The sequence below is a fragment of the Carya illinoinensis genome, chromosome 5, assembly GCF_018687715.1.
Source record: "Carya illinoinensis cultivar Pawnee chromosome 5, C.illinoinensisPawnee_v1, whole genome shotgun sequence".
Lineage (NCBI taxonomy): Eukaryota > Viridiplantae > Streptophyta > Magnoliopsida > Fagales > Juglandaceae > Carya > Carya illinoinensis.
The window spans coordinates 45,468,388-45,484,830 of NC_056756.1; the positions used below are offsets into that span (position 1 = coordinate 45,468,388).

Here is a 16,443-nt window from a genome sequence, read left to right on the forward strand (position 1 = left end):
GCAATTCAGTTTATCCACTGCAGAATCCCAGTTGATCTTGTACACATCAAGAGGTGGAGCAGTCCATTGGATCGTCTGAGGTATGATTGGAGGATTAGTTGTCTGTTGAGAGAAAAGAGCATTGAGATCATCAATTTTCTGATAAGCCTGTCTTACAATCAGTTGAGGGGAGGAAAAAGTTTGGTTAAAAACCAAATCATTCCTTCTTCTCCAAATTTTCCATGCCATAACAGCAACTTCCATTAAGACTTCATCTTCAAGATTCTGCAACATATGCATCAGCAAGCTCCTGAAAGAAAACTGATTCAAACATTGTTTCTGCAGTTTTAATGAGCAAAGGCACCACACATCCCTAGCTGCCTCACACTCCCATAAGACATGTTCCACAGATTCTTCATGTTGATTGCAGATAGGACACCAAGGTTCATTTACAACCTTTCTCTTAAAAAGGTTTAGTTTTGTAGGAAGACTATTATGGCATGCTTTCCACAAAAATAACTTCTCTGCATTTGGAACTTTAATTCTCCAAAGCTTGTTCCAATTTTCACTACCAACAGGAGTTTGAGAATGCTGGCCTTTTGCTCTCTGATGAAGCTCAAGTTGAAGATGATATGCACTTCTAACAGAGAAAATTCCATTAGAAGTACATCTCCATATAACTTTATCAGGACTGTTACATAAACTTATAGGAATCTGTCTAATTATTTCAGCTTCACTCTGTAGAAAAATTTGATCAATTAAGTCAGACTTCCAGGTTTTGGCTTCATGGTCAATAAGTGCAGAGACAGATTCCTCAGGATCAAAACAAGAAATAGGACTTTGGACTTTAAAAGAAGTTGGAATAGGCAGCCATTTATGGTGCCTTATCTTAGTACCTGCTCCATTACCAATACGCCAAAATAAGCCTTCTTCCAACAATGGTTTAGCAGCCATAAGACTCCTCCATACAAGGGATGAATTCCTTGGGATTGTAGCATCTAGGAACTGGCCATCAGGATAATATTTAGATGAGAGAACTTTTGCTGCAAGAGAGTGAGGGAAATGAATTAATCTCCATCCTTGTTTAGCCAACATTGCCTGATTAAAATGTTCAAGATCTCTGAAGCCTAAACCCCCCACTGCTTTGGCCTTAATCATCTTATCCCAGTGACACCAATGCATCTTCCTCTCCTAAGCTTTCTGACCCCACCAGAACTGTTGAGTCAATCTACCAATTTCTAGTAGAAGAGACTTAGGAATCTTAAATACACCCATGCAATAAGTAGGGATAGCTTGGATAATAGACTTGATAAGGGTCTCTTTGCCAGCCTGAGATAAAAACTTCAATTTCCAGTTACTAATCCTCCCTCTAACTTTGTCAATAATACTTCTAAATGCCTTGGTTTTTGATCTTCCAATTTCCACAGGAAGGCCTAAGTATTTGTCATAAGGTATTCAAGTGGCAGGTATTCAATTCCCACCAACACTTGGAACAATATTCTGACATGTATGCCCTATCATTTATGTTTTTTCTAATAACTGAGTCAACTCCCGTCGACTCTTCTATTCAACTTTAAACAATATAGTTTGCCTTAGATTAGATGAAAAATTTTTAGTTGACTTAATTGTCATTGTTAGTGGATTTATCTACAGATAATAGGGGGAAATTTGGAATGATAACGGACTATGTACAAATGTTTCATGGTCTATATATAAGCTATGAAAAGGTAACCGTGACGGATTATATACAAATATTTTGTAGTCTATATTGTCTTGCTTAATTTTACACTCGAAAGAAAGAAATAAATGATATATTAATTGCTAGTTTCGTATTCGTAGACTACCAACATATCATTCTATAAGCTGAGAAAAGCATCCAAGGATTATGATTATGTAAGTCAAAACATTCAAAATCTCATCATGTAATGGATGACTACCCTACATAGAGATTTCAGTATCAAGGAAAATATCATTCTCTAGGAACATCCTATAGATTCAACCTGTAAGACATTCATTGTTGTGGAAGACTCAAATAGAAATTTTGTCTGAAGTGATCTTGATGGGGAGGACAAGAAAGGCTTGGGCGGAATTTGCAAGTACTCAGAGCTCCCTTCTAACATATCCAAAACTCTTCCCATTGCTGGCTGGTTTGACAGGTCGGTTTGTATGCACCACAAACCCACAATTATCATCTTTTTTACACTTTCACGATCCTCTTCATTCATCTCGATACCCTGCATGCTTAGTTCTTCATCTAGTTCAAGACGCTTGTAAACCCAATGAGAAAAGTATATTTCACTGGTACAATCAACCTCAGCATTTATATTCTTTCTACCTCTAACCATTTCTAAAACCATCATTCCATAACTATAAACATGAAACTTGTGAGAGATCCCCCCAAAATTTCTACTAAATATTTTTGGAGCTATATATCTTGCCGTCCCTCTTGTGCCTAACATAAATATAAAAGTCTCATCTCTTGAACATATCTTTGCAAGACCAAAATCAGATATCTTTGGATTGTAGTTCCTGTCTAAAAGAATGTTGTGAGGCTTTATATCAAAATGCAATATTCGTGCATTGCATCCTCTATGTAAATACTCTAGTCCTCGAGCTATCCCAAATGCAATTTTGTACAATGTTTCCCAATCCAATTGATAGTCATCCTTTGAACAATATTTTTTGAATATAAACTTCTCAAGGGAGCCATTAGGCATAAACTCATATATGAGTGCTCGTTTAGAATCTGAAAAAAAAAAAGCCCATAAGTGTGACAATATTGACATGGGAGGTCCTGCTAATGCTTACAACCTCGTTAATGAATTCTTCCCCATTTGCTCTTGATTCTCTCAACACCTTCACTGCCACAAGACAACCATCTTGTAGGTTGCCCTTGTAGACACCGCCATAGCCTCCTTGGCCTAATTTTTGTTTGAAAAAGTTGGTCATTTTCTTGATCTCTGAATAACTATATCTTCTTATAGCAAGAGGTCCAAAGCTTTTTAGAAAGTCTTCGATATTTTGATGTGATACACTTTCCTTCTTCCAAAAATAAGAAAACTTTTTCCTCAAGCAGTAGATTATAACTACAGTCAGAACTCCAATTCCAATAGATAAAATGACTGCATTCAAATAAAATAAAAATAAAAATAAAAAAACACAAGTTTATCATATGATGCATAATTTGATTTCCGCATGAAAAAGAAATTACAAGATTTAGAAGACATGTTACCTAATGGTATCACCCGTTTGTGTTTCTTTTCCGCGACAAGAGTTACAACAAATTGGTGTAAGTTTACAAAACAAAGATAAAGGAGAGTCAAAATATGACGCATGCTTAATTTGGAATTTTTTAATAGGGTTAGTGACAAGGCAATGACGAAATGACCGAATAGTAAATGTAAAAAAGTTATTGTAAAAGAGTGGGTGATGACATGGAATTAACCGAAATAGCAAGGGCACAAGAAAATAAAATAACTTTAAATGAAAAAATAATATAGCAATAATTGTAAAAAAAAAAAAAATCCTAGTTTTTCAGGTTTTGCATATGATCAGAATATTTCTTCATCCAACAATCTTTGGAATTTCGCACGGCGTTTTGAAAGGAGTTTTAAAAAATGTAAAAGACTACTATGTTTCTTATAATTAGAAAGAAAATGAGAAGAATGTAAAAGAGTTTTGAAAAGTAATTAAAAATTTTCAAAACTGACAAGAATTAGAAATAGAAATATGGAAAAATTAAATAGAAAGAGAAATTTATTAGCTACATAAATAATTTTCCACACAAAATTACAGCTATGCTATTCATTCCTCCTTAACCTAAACTTGTAATAAGAAACAGCGAAGCTTGCCGTACAGGGGTGGCCGTGGCCTGAAACCGAAAATACAGTAAGAGCACATGAATTTCGAATAACTATAAAACTTCCAACAATAAAAGAAATTTGTATGCAAATAAATCTACTTTCATTTTCCACGCGTGTGTGTATGCCAAATAGTTTCTTTTTATTACTTTGACAGACGTGGTACCTTCGACACATTGAACACTACCGTTGAGATCCCGGCAATAACCACCTCCTCGATGGCACTTCCAACAATAATGCTTAAACCCAGCTGACCAAAGCACTTGAAGTACGAACTCAAAGGGTTTTAACCAGTCATCATCGCCTCTTGGGAGCTGAACAATTGAACAATTAGAAGGATCCGGAAGCTTTCCTGTGAAAAACCATACCGGATCTCATTATTATTGCAGCTAAGATTTTTAAAACTTGCTGGTAGAAGAGAGATACTATTGGCTTTGCGGTTGCGTTCGCATATATACAGGGTCTGATTTAGTATGGGGATTTCAAGGTAGGATGGAAAGCTGGTAAGATTCAAATTGGTTAGAGATTTGCATTTGCTGGTAAGCAGTTGGCCCTTGATACCTATGACGTCTGGCCACGAGAAGTTTACAACTTCATATGATCTTTCACTGCTCGCAACTTGGATCTTCGGAGTATTTGTTTCGCAATCTTTTATGAATAAGCCGCAAACTGGGTTTTCGGTATTGGAGAATGGGAAGTGGAGCTTGCCCAGAATTCCACAATCAAACTCCTTCGTACATTCTTTATCTTCATCTTTAGCCGAGCAAAGCAGCACGAGGTACGAGAGGAGAAAGAAAACAGACGACTTGGAGACAGACGCCATCCCAAATTGATCCCCAATCCACAAGCAACAACCACCCAAAATTCCCAAAATTGCTTTAACACGGTGGTTGACCTTCAAATTGGAAATGGAAGAACAACACTAGTAAAAGCAGGCCGAGATTTAAAGCAAGGATGCATGAGTACCCAAGTACCACCACAGGTCTACATCCAAAAGACTCCACGGAGGTGCTAGAATTTCCTATACATCTTCCCCCATTGACCCGCACTACAAAGACTTGATTCCGCCACTCTACAAAGCCCCTCAACTCCCATACATGTTTGTGCAAGTCTTTGAGCTAGTAATTTCAATCTTCCACACATGCTATTGATGAAAACCAACCAAATTAAAGAAATCTCACGAGCCACGTCCTAATTGGCTCTCTAGTACTTTTCGTGTAAACATCTAGTAAGGGTGGAAGAGGAAGAAGATCGGAGCATGGCGGCAATAATTGTATATAACGCGTCTTTCTCATAGTGAAACAAACAACGTGACACATCATATGGTCCACAAGCTTTAGAAAAGTTTATGGGGGAATTCAGATTGTGGGTTAAAAAAAGGGGCAGAACCAGATAAAGTGGAAAAGCAATTGGCATCTTTGGAAAACCTGAACGTGGTGGTGAAGGTGCATTGCTTTTGCATGTACACACAATAATCAGGTATATGTGGTTATGCATTGATTATTACATTAGCAAGATTTGAAGTAAAATAATGGAAGAAGGAAGTCGAAGAAGTCCCTCTCATGGATCAATGCTTTTGTATGATGTTATTTTCTTTCCTTTTATTAATTAGCAATGTGGTGGACCATGGATAAGTCGCCCCGTGTGTGTACACAAAATAACAAGTGGTTTACTTCTTTGTTAGTATCAAATTGGAGGATATCCGACTGCTATGTTAAACGACAAGGCAAAACGGGTGCTTTTTGGGCTTAGATGGTAGCGGAAACCGTAACAAATATGAAAACAGGGTAAAGACTTGTAAAAATAGAGTAAAATGGAAGAACTGCGTCTTCCGTTCAGACGAAATTGCTGGAAAATAATATTCAACCTTTCTCTTTATCTTTCAATGTCTTTTCCGTTACAATGATAGCTGAATATATAAAATTCATGGAAGAAAGTGGACAAATTTTAAGGAAATAACTTGCAAAAGGAAACAAAGCAAACTAGCATAAATCAATGGAAATCATAGCAATCCGAATTAGGAAAGCTCTTCGACGTCGTGATTTTAGGCGCCATGCATGAGATGCACGAGAGTCCCGCCATGTCTTTTGGTAAATGGTTACTCTTCAGCTGCCACGTTGCTGCCCGCGTCCATGTCCTACATCAATTCCCCGCCACTTAGAAAGAAACTCGTCTCTGAGTTTGGATCGTTATTGAGTTGTTCATCTGGAGGATGATACTCAAATAAATCAGCCACGTTGAAGGTAGGGGAGATTGACATATCTTCTGGAAGCTCGACATCATACGCATTATCATTAATCTTTTTCAAGATGCGACAAGGACCATTTTTTTTATCTTGAAGTTTGCCATAGGTGCCTGCTGGAAAACGATTTCTACGTAAGTGTATCATTACTAAGTCTCCTTCGTGAAATACTTTGGTTTGCCTATGCTTATCCGATGCGCTCTTTTAATTCATGTTAGCCTTCTCTAAATTATTGCGCACCTCAGTTTGGACCCCCTAAATTTTTTCTACCAAATTCTCAGCTGCTACATTGATTTCGGGAGTTTTGGAAAGGGAAACCAGATCAAGAGCGTGTCGTGGGGGAGTCGTATAGACTACTTCAAAGGGGCTCTTTCCGGTTGACCTGTTCTTCATGCTGTTGAAAGCAAATTCCACGTAAGGAAGACTCACATCCCACTGCTTCAGTTTGTCCCCAAACATGCAGCGCAACATGTTGCCCAGTGTCCAGTTAGCCACCTCAGTTTGGCCATCAATTTGTGGATGAAAATTTCTGCTATATTTGAGTGATGTCCCAAATTTTCTCCACAATGTGATCCAAAAATGGCTTAAGAATTTGGTGTCTCTGTCTGAGGTGATTGTTTTTGGAATGCCGTGTAGGCGAACAACTTCTTTGAAGAATAGGTGGGCAACACTAGATGCATCTGAGGTCTTTTGACAAGGAATAAAGTGTGCCATCTTGGAGAACCGGTCCACAACCACAAAGATGGAATCAACTCCTCATTGAGTTCGTGGCAACCCGAGTACAAAATCCATGCTCAAGTCCTCCCAAATGTTTCAAGGGACTGGTAATAGTGTGTACAGCCCAGTGTTTTGAGCTTGTCCTTTCTTCACTTGGCAAATAGGACAATGCTGAACGAACCTCCCCACATCCCTTCGTAGCTAGGGCCAAAAATACCTCTCTGCCACTAAGGAAATGGTCTTGTCGCGGCCTACATGTCCCCCTAGTCCACCCCCATGCAGCTCACGTAGGACATGTTCGCGTAGTGATGTGCGAGGGATGCAAAGTTGATTTTCCCGAAAGAGAAATCCTTCTTGCACATGAAAATCTAACTTGGGCTGTCCCGAATTGCACTGTGTCCAGATTTCAGCAAAGTCCTCATTATTGGCATATCAATCTTTTAGCTGTTTAAAACCAGTGATCTCAGTCCTCATAATGGCAAGCGCGGATGCACGTCGACTGAGAGCATCAGCTACTTGGTTTTGTTGCCCCGACTTGTGCTTGAGCACCATACTGAATTTTTGCATAAAACCAATCCATCTTGCATGCATTCGGTTTAAGCTATTCTGGGTATTTATGAACTTTAGAGCATGGTGATCACTGTAAAGTATAAACTCACATTGAATGAGATAGTGCTCCCAGTGCTTCAAAGCTCGTATGACTGCATAGAACTCCAGCTCATATGTGCTCCATTTGCACCTCGCTTCATTTAGTTTCTTCACTAAAAAACTCCACTGGACGGCCCTCTTAGACTAGGAAAGCGCCTATGCCAACAATGGATGCATCACACTCAACCTCAAAGAGCTTGTCAAAACTGGGAAGGGCTAACACCGAAGCGGTTGACAATTTTTCTTTGATGGCATTGAAACTTTCCACTTGTTCTTGCCCCCACATAAATCATCCCTTTTTCATGCACTCTGTAATTGGGGCTACCAAAGAACTAAAATTTCGTATGAACCTATGGTAGAAAGTAGCCAAGTCGTGGAAGCTGCGGACTTGGGCAACGGTGGTCAGGGTGGGCCACTCACATATTGCACGAACTTTCTCTTCATCCATGTGTATCCCTTCGGCGCTCACCACAAACCTGAGAAACAGCAACCTGTTACTCAAAAAGTGGCACTTCTTCAAGTTGATGAATAACTTATACTGGGAGAGAATGGATAAAACCTCTCTGAGATGGCTCAAATGATCATTCTCATTGTGGCTGTAAATGAGAATATCGTCAAAATAGACCACTACGAATTTTCCAATGAAGGGCTTGAGGACATGGTGCATGAAAGTGCTTGGTGTGTTAGAGAGACCGAACGGCATTACCAGCCACTCATATAGGCCTTCTTTGGTTTTTAAAGCCGTCTTCCATTCAATGCCTGGCCAAATCCTTATTTGGTGGTACCCACTCCGTAAATCAACCTTTGAAAAGATTTTAGACCCTACAAGCATGTCTAACAAATCAATTAGTCGAGGAATGGGGAACTAGTATTTTACAGTTATCTTGTTGATGGCGCAACTATCTACGCACATTCACCAACTTCCATCTTTCTTTGGTGTGATTAATGCAGGTACCGCGCACGGGCTCATGCTTTCTCTAATTAATCCTTTTATGAAGAAGTGTCTCCACTTGGTCTTGTAAAATCTCATATTCAGCTGGGCTCATCTGGTAGTGTGGCATGTTCAGTAAGCTGGCTCTAGGAATTAAATCAATATGGTGTTGGATGTCTCGCATAGGCGGTAGTCCATCAGGTAATTCTTGGGGCGTAATGTTTGTGAATTCTGTCAAAATATATTGGACTTGTGGGGGTATTGCAAGGTCTACGTCAGTTTCTTTTCCCTTTACTACCAAGGTCCATATTTCACTGGTCTCCTTGGCTTCCTGCAGGAATCGAGCTTCACTGAGGGTGAGGAGGGCGTTCTTGTCTTCAACTTGTTGTGAGTTAGGGACCTTATCTCCAGAAGGCATCAATACAATTTTTCTATCCCTCCACCAAAAGGAATACACATTATCACGTCCTCTATAGGTGGCGTCCTGCCACGATCGCCCTAGTAGGATGTGGCAGGCGTCGATGTCCACAACATCACACATGACATCATCTTGTTAGTGCTTTCCAATGGAAAATAAGACACGACAAACACTGCTAACACTAGTTTCAGCCCCCTTTCAGATCCAGCTAATCTTATACGGGCGTGGATGTTTGTCAGTTTTCAATTCGAGTGCTTTCACAAAGGCCTTGGACACTATATTTTTGCAACTCCCACTATCTATAATTACATTGCACACTGTATTTTTGACAGTGCAACATGTCTTAAAGATAGAATGCTCTTGGTTTTGTTCTTCCACTTTTGGTGACAGCAGAATCCGTTGAATGACACAAGTTATCGGGTCTCCTTCGTCGCCTTCAACAAACTCTTCAACAACATCATCATCGCTGCTTTTCGGCGTGTGGGACATTCATTAGATCAATGTCCAGGTTGATTGCACCGAAAACATTTTCCAGTCATAGGCTGTGTGTAGGGATTGATGCTTCTCCCTTCTTTGTTAACTGGACCTTTGGCGTGTTGAGTGCTACTCTCCCCTTTTTGGAACTTACTAAATGGAAGTGGACGTGTATCGTTGGGTTGTGAAGGTTGCGCCACAGACCTTGCTTGAGGTGGTGGGTTTCAATCTTCATAGCAAGATTTACTGCTTCTGATAGAGACCACGCGGTGTGTAGTGCTACTTTGTCTTGTATGGCTACGCGCAATCCCCCCGTGTACCTTGCAATCTGTTGCCCTTCAGTTTCGGATAGATTGTTACGTGCATTCAATCGATAAACTTCTTCCGTATAATCGCTCACGGTCCACGCCCCTTGCTTGCAGTTTTGGTATTGCTGGTATAGGATTTGCTCGTAGTCAAGTGGAAGAAATCTAGCCCTCATCAATCACTTCATATTGGGCCAAACTCTCACTGGTTGCTTGCCTTGACGCCTCATGTTGTTTTGCAACTGTTCCCACCAAGTCGAAGCACCACCACATAACTTGTAAGCTACTAACTTCACTTGTTGCGCTTCGGGGATTTGCATATATTCAAAGAAATTTTCTACCTCGAGCATCCAATTGAGAAAACTCTCAACGTGAAGGTGCCCGTTAAAACAAGACAAGTCAATCTTGATTCTAAAATTGTTGTTTTTTTCCGGAATCCTCCTGGCCTCATGGATTCCACGAGCAAACCCCCTCTGCTTCCTCATCACTAGAAGAGTCATTTGGTGCTTGGTTCCTTCGTCGATGCACAGAATTGCGATCTCCTCCTGGATGGTGTGGGTCTTCCCCATCTCTATTTTCATTCTCGCCAACACGAAAGCCTGTGATGGCTGTTTGGATTTCTCACAACATACGCTCAATTCCTTCAAAGTGTTGTTGGTTCCTCTGGTCTTGAGCATTAACGACTGCCCAAACAGCCTGCATGCCACGTTCCTCCTTGTTGGTATTGTCTCTCGCCATCAAGCCAGGTAAAGCCTTACTTTGATGCCAAAATGGCATAGTGAAAACCGTAACAAATATGGAAACAAGGTAAAGACTTGTAAAAACAGAGTAAAATGGAAGAACTGTGTCTTCCGTTCAGACGAAATTGCTGGAAAATAATATTCAACCTTTCTCTTTATCTTTCAATGTCTTTTCCGTTACAATGACAGCCAAATATATAAAATTCATGGAAAGAAAGTGGACATTTCTGTAAGGAAATAACTTGCAAAAGGAAACAAAGCAAACTAGCATAAATCAATGGAAATCATAATAATCCGAATTAGGAAAGCTCTTCGATGTCGTGATTTTAGGCGCCATGCATGAGATGCACGAGAGTCTCGCCATGTCTTCTGGTAAACGGTTACTCTTCAGCTGCCACGTTGCTGCCCGCGTCCATGTCTAGCATCAGATGTTGTGCTCTTCTCGATGTTGGTCTCAAAGCCCATAGTAATTGATATTTGGGAGAAAGAAAAATTTTATTTGAAGAAATTTACATCATTTACTATTTATGTGATATAATTTAATTTAAAAAATAAATTTTAAAAATGAATCTCACAAATTAAATTATATCAAATTGAACAAAGGAGAAATAAAATGCAAGAAAGAATCGTGAGCAAGAGAATCTTGGAGAGAAAATGTATTGAATTGTATTGAATGAACTTATACTACAACATATAGTGGCTTTTCCCACGAGTTTTTGTTTTTTCCGCGGCGTGCTATCATGGAAAAAAGTGACATTTTGCCACCAAAATTGTTAGATAAAATTGTTAGAGAGTATAAACATAGGCATTTTTTAATGAGATTGTCGTGGTTGATAATGTTTGATAGTAAAAAAAAATTTCTACCACGTCCATAGTTTTTGTGACGAATTTGTTTCCTGAACAATAAACATGTGTAACATATAGACTTTTAGTGGGAAAATAATTATTGTAACGAGTTAAATTGTTTTTTTACTACAGAATAAAGTTGCAGCAAAAACCTATTTAATTTGTAACCTCATCAACATGACTTATCTGCTTTTACCCACTACTAAATAAGTAAGTCCCATGAATATTCCTCACCGCAAAAAATCTCTACATATTTTTAAATAACTTAGCATCGCCCAAAGCTATGTCATTGGAGTGCAACTAAAATACTTTTTCCCCAATTCGAAATCAGACTTGGAAATTTCTCGATATTTCTCTCCCGTGTTCCCTCTCTTCTCCTCAAGCAACAGCCCAGCTGCCACCATCAATGCAACGCTGCACCACCATCACCTCATTGGCAGCTTCCCTTTGCCGAGCCCAGCCTCCCACGACGTCGACTTCTCTACGTCGCTATCACAACCCGCATTCAAGCCATCGTCATATGCTTTCATATGAGATTCTTTTTGTGATTTTAGGGTATGTATTTCTAGATCTATCCTTGGTTGTACATATTTGAATTTCTTTTTGGTTGCATTGCACTGAGATATGTTCTTACTAACTCAAAACCCTAGCTTTTGTAGATCTCCCATTTTATCTGCCATCTAAAACTGCATTTATGAGTTTCACTAATCTTTGTTATTTGTGGGTTTCTATGATAAACTATTATTATTACAAGGTCCCGAAGTGAAGCAAGACGTGAAGATGTAATAATAGTTTATAGTACCTTTTTAAAAGTTAATAATACATTCATATTCAATCTTCTCCGTTGTACCTATTTATTTATTTATTTCTTTGTGTTTTAACTTATAACATCTTCATTACTATAGATACTCAAGTTTTTAATTGATGACCCTTTCAATTTGATTTGTACAGAGAAATAAACCCTCTCATTAAGTTGTTAATTGACCCTTACAGTTTGATTTGTACCTATGTATTTATTTTTTTGTTTCTCTGTGATTTGTGTAAAGAAATATCAATCCTATTTATTTACTCTCCTGAAGCAACTTATGATGCATCCTTAGAAAATATCACTGATGCAGTAGCTTAGTTGAGCATATTATATTAATTTAGAAGTTCCATTGTTCGTACCAGAACAAGATATAAGTTAGAAGTTGATATTGAACAGCTAGGCATTGATGTTTCTTCCAAAGTAGCTCTTGATTCAGGGTTGTCCAATGGAAGCTTTTTTTAAATGCTCACTTCAGTATGTTTTTGTATTCTTGTCTATTCTCAATCCATTTGTCAAATTAAACTACAGATATAGAAGCTCATCATAAGTCACTGTTTTTCTATTTTTATTTATTGTTTGTAATTTTGAAAAGCCTGTTTTACTTTTATTTGAAACTTTACATAGTTGATGCTTTCTAGGTGGCCTGTACTCTGATTTAGTAGGATCCCTGAATTGATTAAACAGAGCAGTTATGAAAGTATCTCAATCTTCTGTAAATAATTTTCCAACAGGCTTCTTGATTCATAAATTAGCAAGTAACCTACCAATTCTGGTAAGAGGCTTATAAATTGTCCAAGTTCAATTACTCTAACTCATATCATTATGTCTTAATTGCATTATAGCAATTCCTTAACTTAGTTGCATTTTCATTTTGTCATATATGGCGGCATCTCTAGCTAAGATTTGAACCTTCTAAGTCTTCAATTCTGACATATTGCTTTAAAATACTTGTAAACTTCATTCTCATTGTATTCTATCTATATTTGCATAATTTTCAATTTTGAACTACAACTTTTACTCTTTTGCCCCCTGGTGGTTGTGCCAGAAAGTTAGTATTTAGGTATGAATAATCTTAACCATGCTCAAAGATTCCTCAATTTTATGGTCCAATTCCTGATCCTTACGATGATGTCCTTTCTACTCCAAATGTAAGTATAGTATGTTAAATTTTAATAAACAAGTTTAACAAATAGTCTGCTTAATGATATTAAGTAGTGTTCTCCAACAAGTAAGATTTGATAGTGTTCATTGGAATATGTGTTCATTGCAGTAGTGTTCATTGAGAATGATATTACAATAGTGTTCATTTTTTGCTAGTTTCTTTTTTATTAATAAATGCTGAACTTTAGTTGTTTTTAGGTTAAGCTGATTAGACACCCATTATTTTATAAATAATTTGGCTTCATTTGTGTTGATTGTTGCCCAGATGACTAACACAAGAGGGGGGTGAATTGAGTTGTATTAAAAAAAATAACAATTATAAATCAAATATATAATATAAAAAATAAACAAAATATGAAATAACAATAAATATAAAGAGTAAGGATAAGAGAGAAGCAAACTCAGTATGTTAACGAGGTTCGGCCCTACTGCCTACGTCATCGCCTCAAGCTACCCCTTGAGGATTCCCAAATTCACTATTCAACCTCCTTCAGGTGGAGATAGAAACCTATTACACCTTTGAACAACACCGCTACAAATGATCCGTGTAGAACACCCTCTACACTTGCAATCACCTTACACGTGGTGATTCAACTATTCCCCGTGTAGAATACTTTCTACACACACAAGGGTTATACACACCCTTTTCCTGATACAAGAGCTGATAGTGGGTAGGTTATCAGAAAACACTCCTCAATGAGTGAAATAAGAACAATACAGCGCAAACTATATCTCTCAAAATGAACAAGGATTAAGGCTCAATACTTAGAGAAGAGAGAATGAAAGCTTTGAATGAATGTTGTATGCTCTTGGTGTTATGAATGTGAAGCTCTCAAATGATCTATTTATAGGCATATGAGACTTCATATTCAAATTTAAAAAGATTCACATGTCAAAGACAACATCATTCATTTTTTCAAAAAATTCAAATAAAAGGTTCTTCTTTTTCAATTGTCAAAGACAACATCATTCACTTTTTCAAAAAAATCAAACCTAATCTTTTACTTTTGGCATATGACAAAATGAGCACACTTTCCTTTTTAAAAAATTCAAACCTAATCTTTTACTTTTTGTATATGACAAAATGAGCACACTTTACTTTTCAAATTTTTCAAACAAAATCATCTACCTTTTGTATAAGTCTAAAAAAGCATCAATCACTTTTGAAAATATTCAAATAAAACATGCACATGTGAAAGATGACAATCAATCATCTTTAATATTTTCAAAGTTCAACCCTTTAATCAAGGCATGCACATGTAAAAGATGACAATCAATCATCTTTCAAAATTTTCAAATTTAATTTTCAAAAATATTCATGCACATGTGAAAAATGTATTTTAATGTTTTATGATAAAATATTAATTTTGAGCATTAATCCTAATTTCGAATTTTGAAGAGATTTACAACATTATTCTATAATTTTAATGTGAACTTGTTCCCTTCTTGTTCATGCTTGTTTCCTTGATGTGCTTGACTCTATTGTGTAGACAACTTGAGTTTGAGACTTCTTCATTCTTTGAATTCATTTGTTATCATCAAAATCCATGTGTAAATATATAATTACACAAAACTTGAAATCTTGAGTTCAACAATCTCCCCCTTTTTGATGATGACAAATACTTGATAGAACCTGAAAGCTGTATTAATACTTAAGCTCCTCCTGAGAATGTGCGTTAGTTTTTCAAGCAAAAGTATAAATATAATTCTAAGCATATATAACAAGTTTAGCAATTTCAACAATGTTAATGTTCTAGTCTAATACTTCTCCCCCTTTTGGCAACATTAAAAAGGATCCGCAACAAGTAAATAGACTGAAGAAAACGATGCGTTTAATAGTCACTATAGATAGTTGAAAAAAAGGAGTCGTCTGTGACCCGACAAATGCTGCAAAGTCTCGAGGCCTAACTCTATGAATTTAGTGCGGCTAGAGATTTAAACAATCGCCTGATGTTGTTGACAAACGTGATTGAAGGCTCTGAGTTGCTATAAAAAAATGATCATTTTCATCTATCGGATGCCAAAAAAATAATTGTTTCTTGACCTGAGTTCTGTTTTACCACAACGATAGAAAGGTTGAGTAATTCTCTTCCACTAATGTTCCAGACTTGAATCAGGAACCCTTGACGCATCAATCATCAATCTTCTCTCCTGAGGCCGTCAATACCATGATAGGAGCAATGAACCGTTTTTCTAGTAAAGCTGATTCTGATATTATTGCAGAATCAAGAATGCTCAGTAGTCAATATGCTGCCTCTGTTACAATCATGTCTCGAAAGTTAATGGCGAGGGTGAGTGAGATTGATCATCTTAACATGCAAATATCTGAGTTACGACAGAAGCTTGCTAATAAGGATAGTGAGAATAAAAGGCTAAAGCAAGAAAACCAAGAGTTGAAAAAATTTACAGATTGGTATGCTCATGATCTGCAACCATGAATAGAGGAGCTGGAACGAGAAAGGGTTCAGATACAAGGTCAACATCGGCAGATAACAGCAGAGGTTCATCGTTTACTAGAAAAATAGGGACAATCTACTGTTAATCTCGCTGGCTTAGTAAGAAAACTTTTGACAATGTGTGTCCAGCATATCTTGTATTTCTTTTGACTAAATAAGATTTGAAGAGAAAATAGTTTGTCTTATTCTTTATGCTATCTCTATAAAATCAGTCCTGAAGTTCATCCAATCTGCATCAAGTTTTCATCTCATCTCTATAACTCATCTGCATTCTTTCAGCATTCTCGTTTTAAGCTTTCTATTCTTTTCTCAATGGCTCATTCTTCTAACATTTCTCTAGATCCATCCATGAGGCATTCTGCATCTCAACCTCCTGTCCTTTCTGCAGCTGCCATTGGTGCCATGTTGCAGCAGGAAAATAATAATCTGACTAATAAGTCAGATTCTGATGCTATTTATGACTTGGTGAGTCTTGGGACTCGCTACTCTTCCTCTATTGTTGCTTTTTCTCAGCGGCTACAAGCCAAAAATCATGAAGTTGAAAAGCTCAAAGAACAAATTGTTGTACTTCAACGAATTGTTCAAGAGTCTCATACAAGAGAAGGAATCATTCGGCAGAAGAATAAACAGTTGAAATCTTTATTAGATTCTTCATTCCGCTTGCCGGTTCCCATGGATAAGAATGACATGATATTGTATGAAGAGAATGAGCGTCTCAAACATGAGGCTAAGAATCTCAAGTTTATGTAAAAGTATTTAAAAAATCTATCTCTATTTTTATTGACTCTGGTCTATCTTTTAAGAGATATTCATAGCATGCATCATACCTATTTCTCTTCTGATCATACATAATCTATC

At 37.5% G+C, this 16,443-nt stretch overlaps 1 protein-coding gene and 1 pseudogene across 1 annotated transcript; both read right to left on the minus strand.

Annotated features, from left to right (window-relative positions):
- Window positions 1-1,838: 1,838 nt before the first annotated feature.
- LOC122310632 lies at window positions 1,839-5,161 on the minus strand (annotated as a pseudogene).
- A 3,262-nt stretch (window positions 5,162-8,423) lies between these two features.
- On the minus strand, window positions 8,424-8,918 carry LOC122310399. Its single transcript, XM_043124294.1, has one exon. It carries the CDS (start codon window positions 8,916-8,918, stop codon window positions 8,424-8,426), a length of 495 nt encoding a protein of 164 aa, XP_042980228.1.
- Window positions 8,919-16,443: the final 7,525 nt, after the last annotated feature.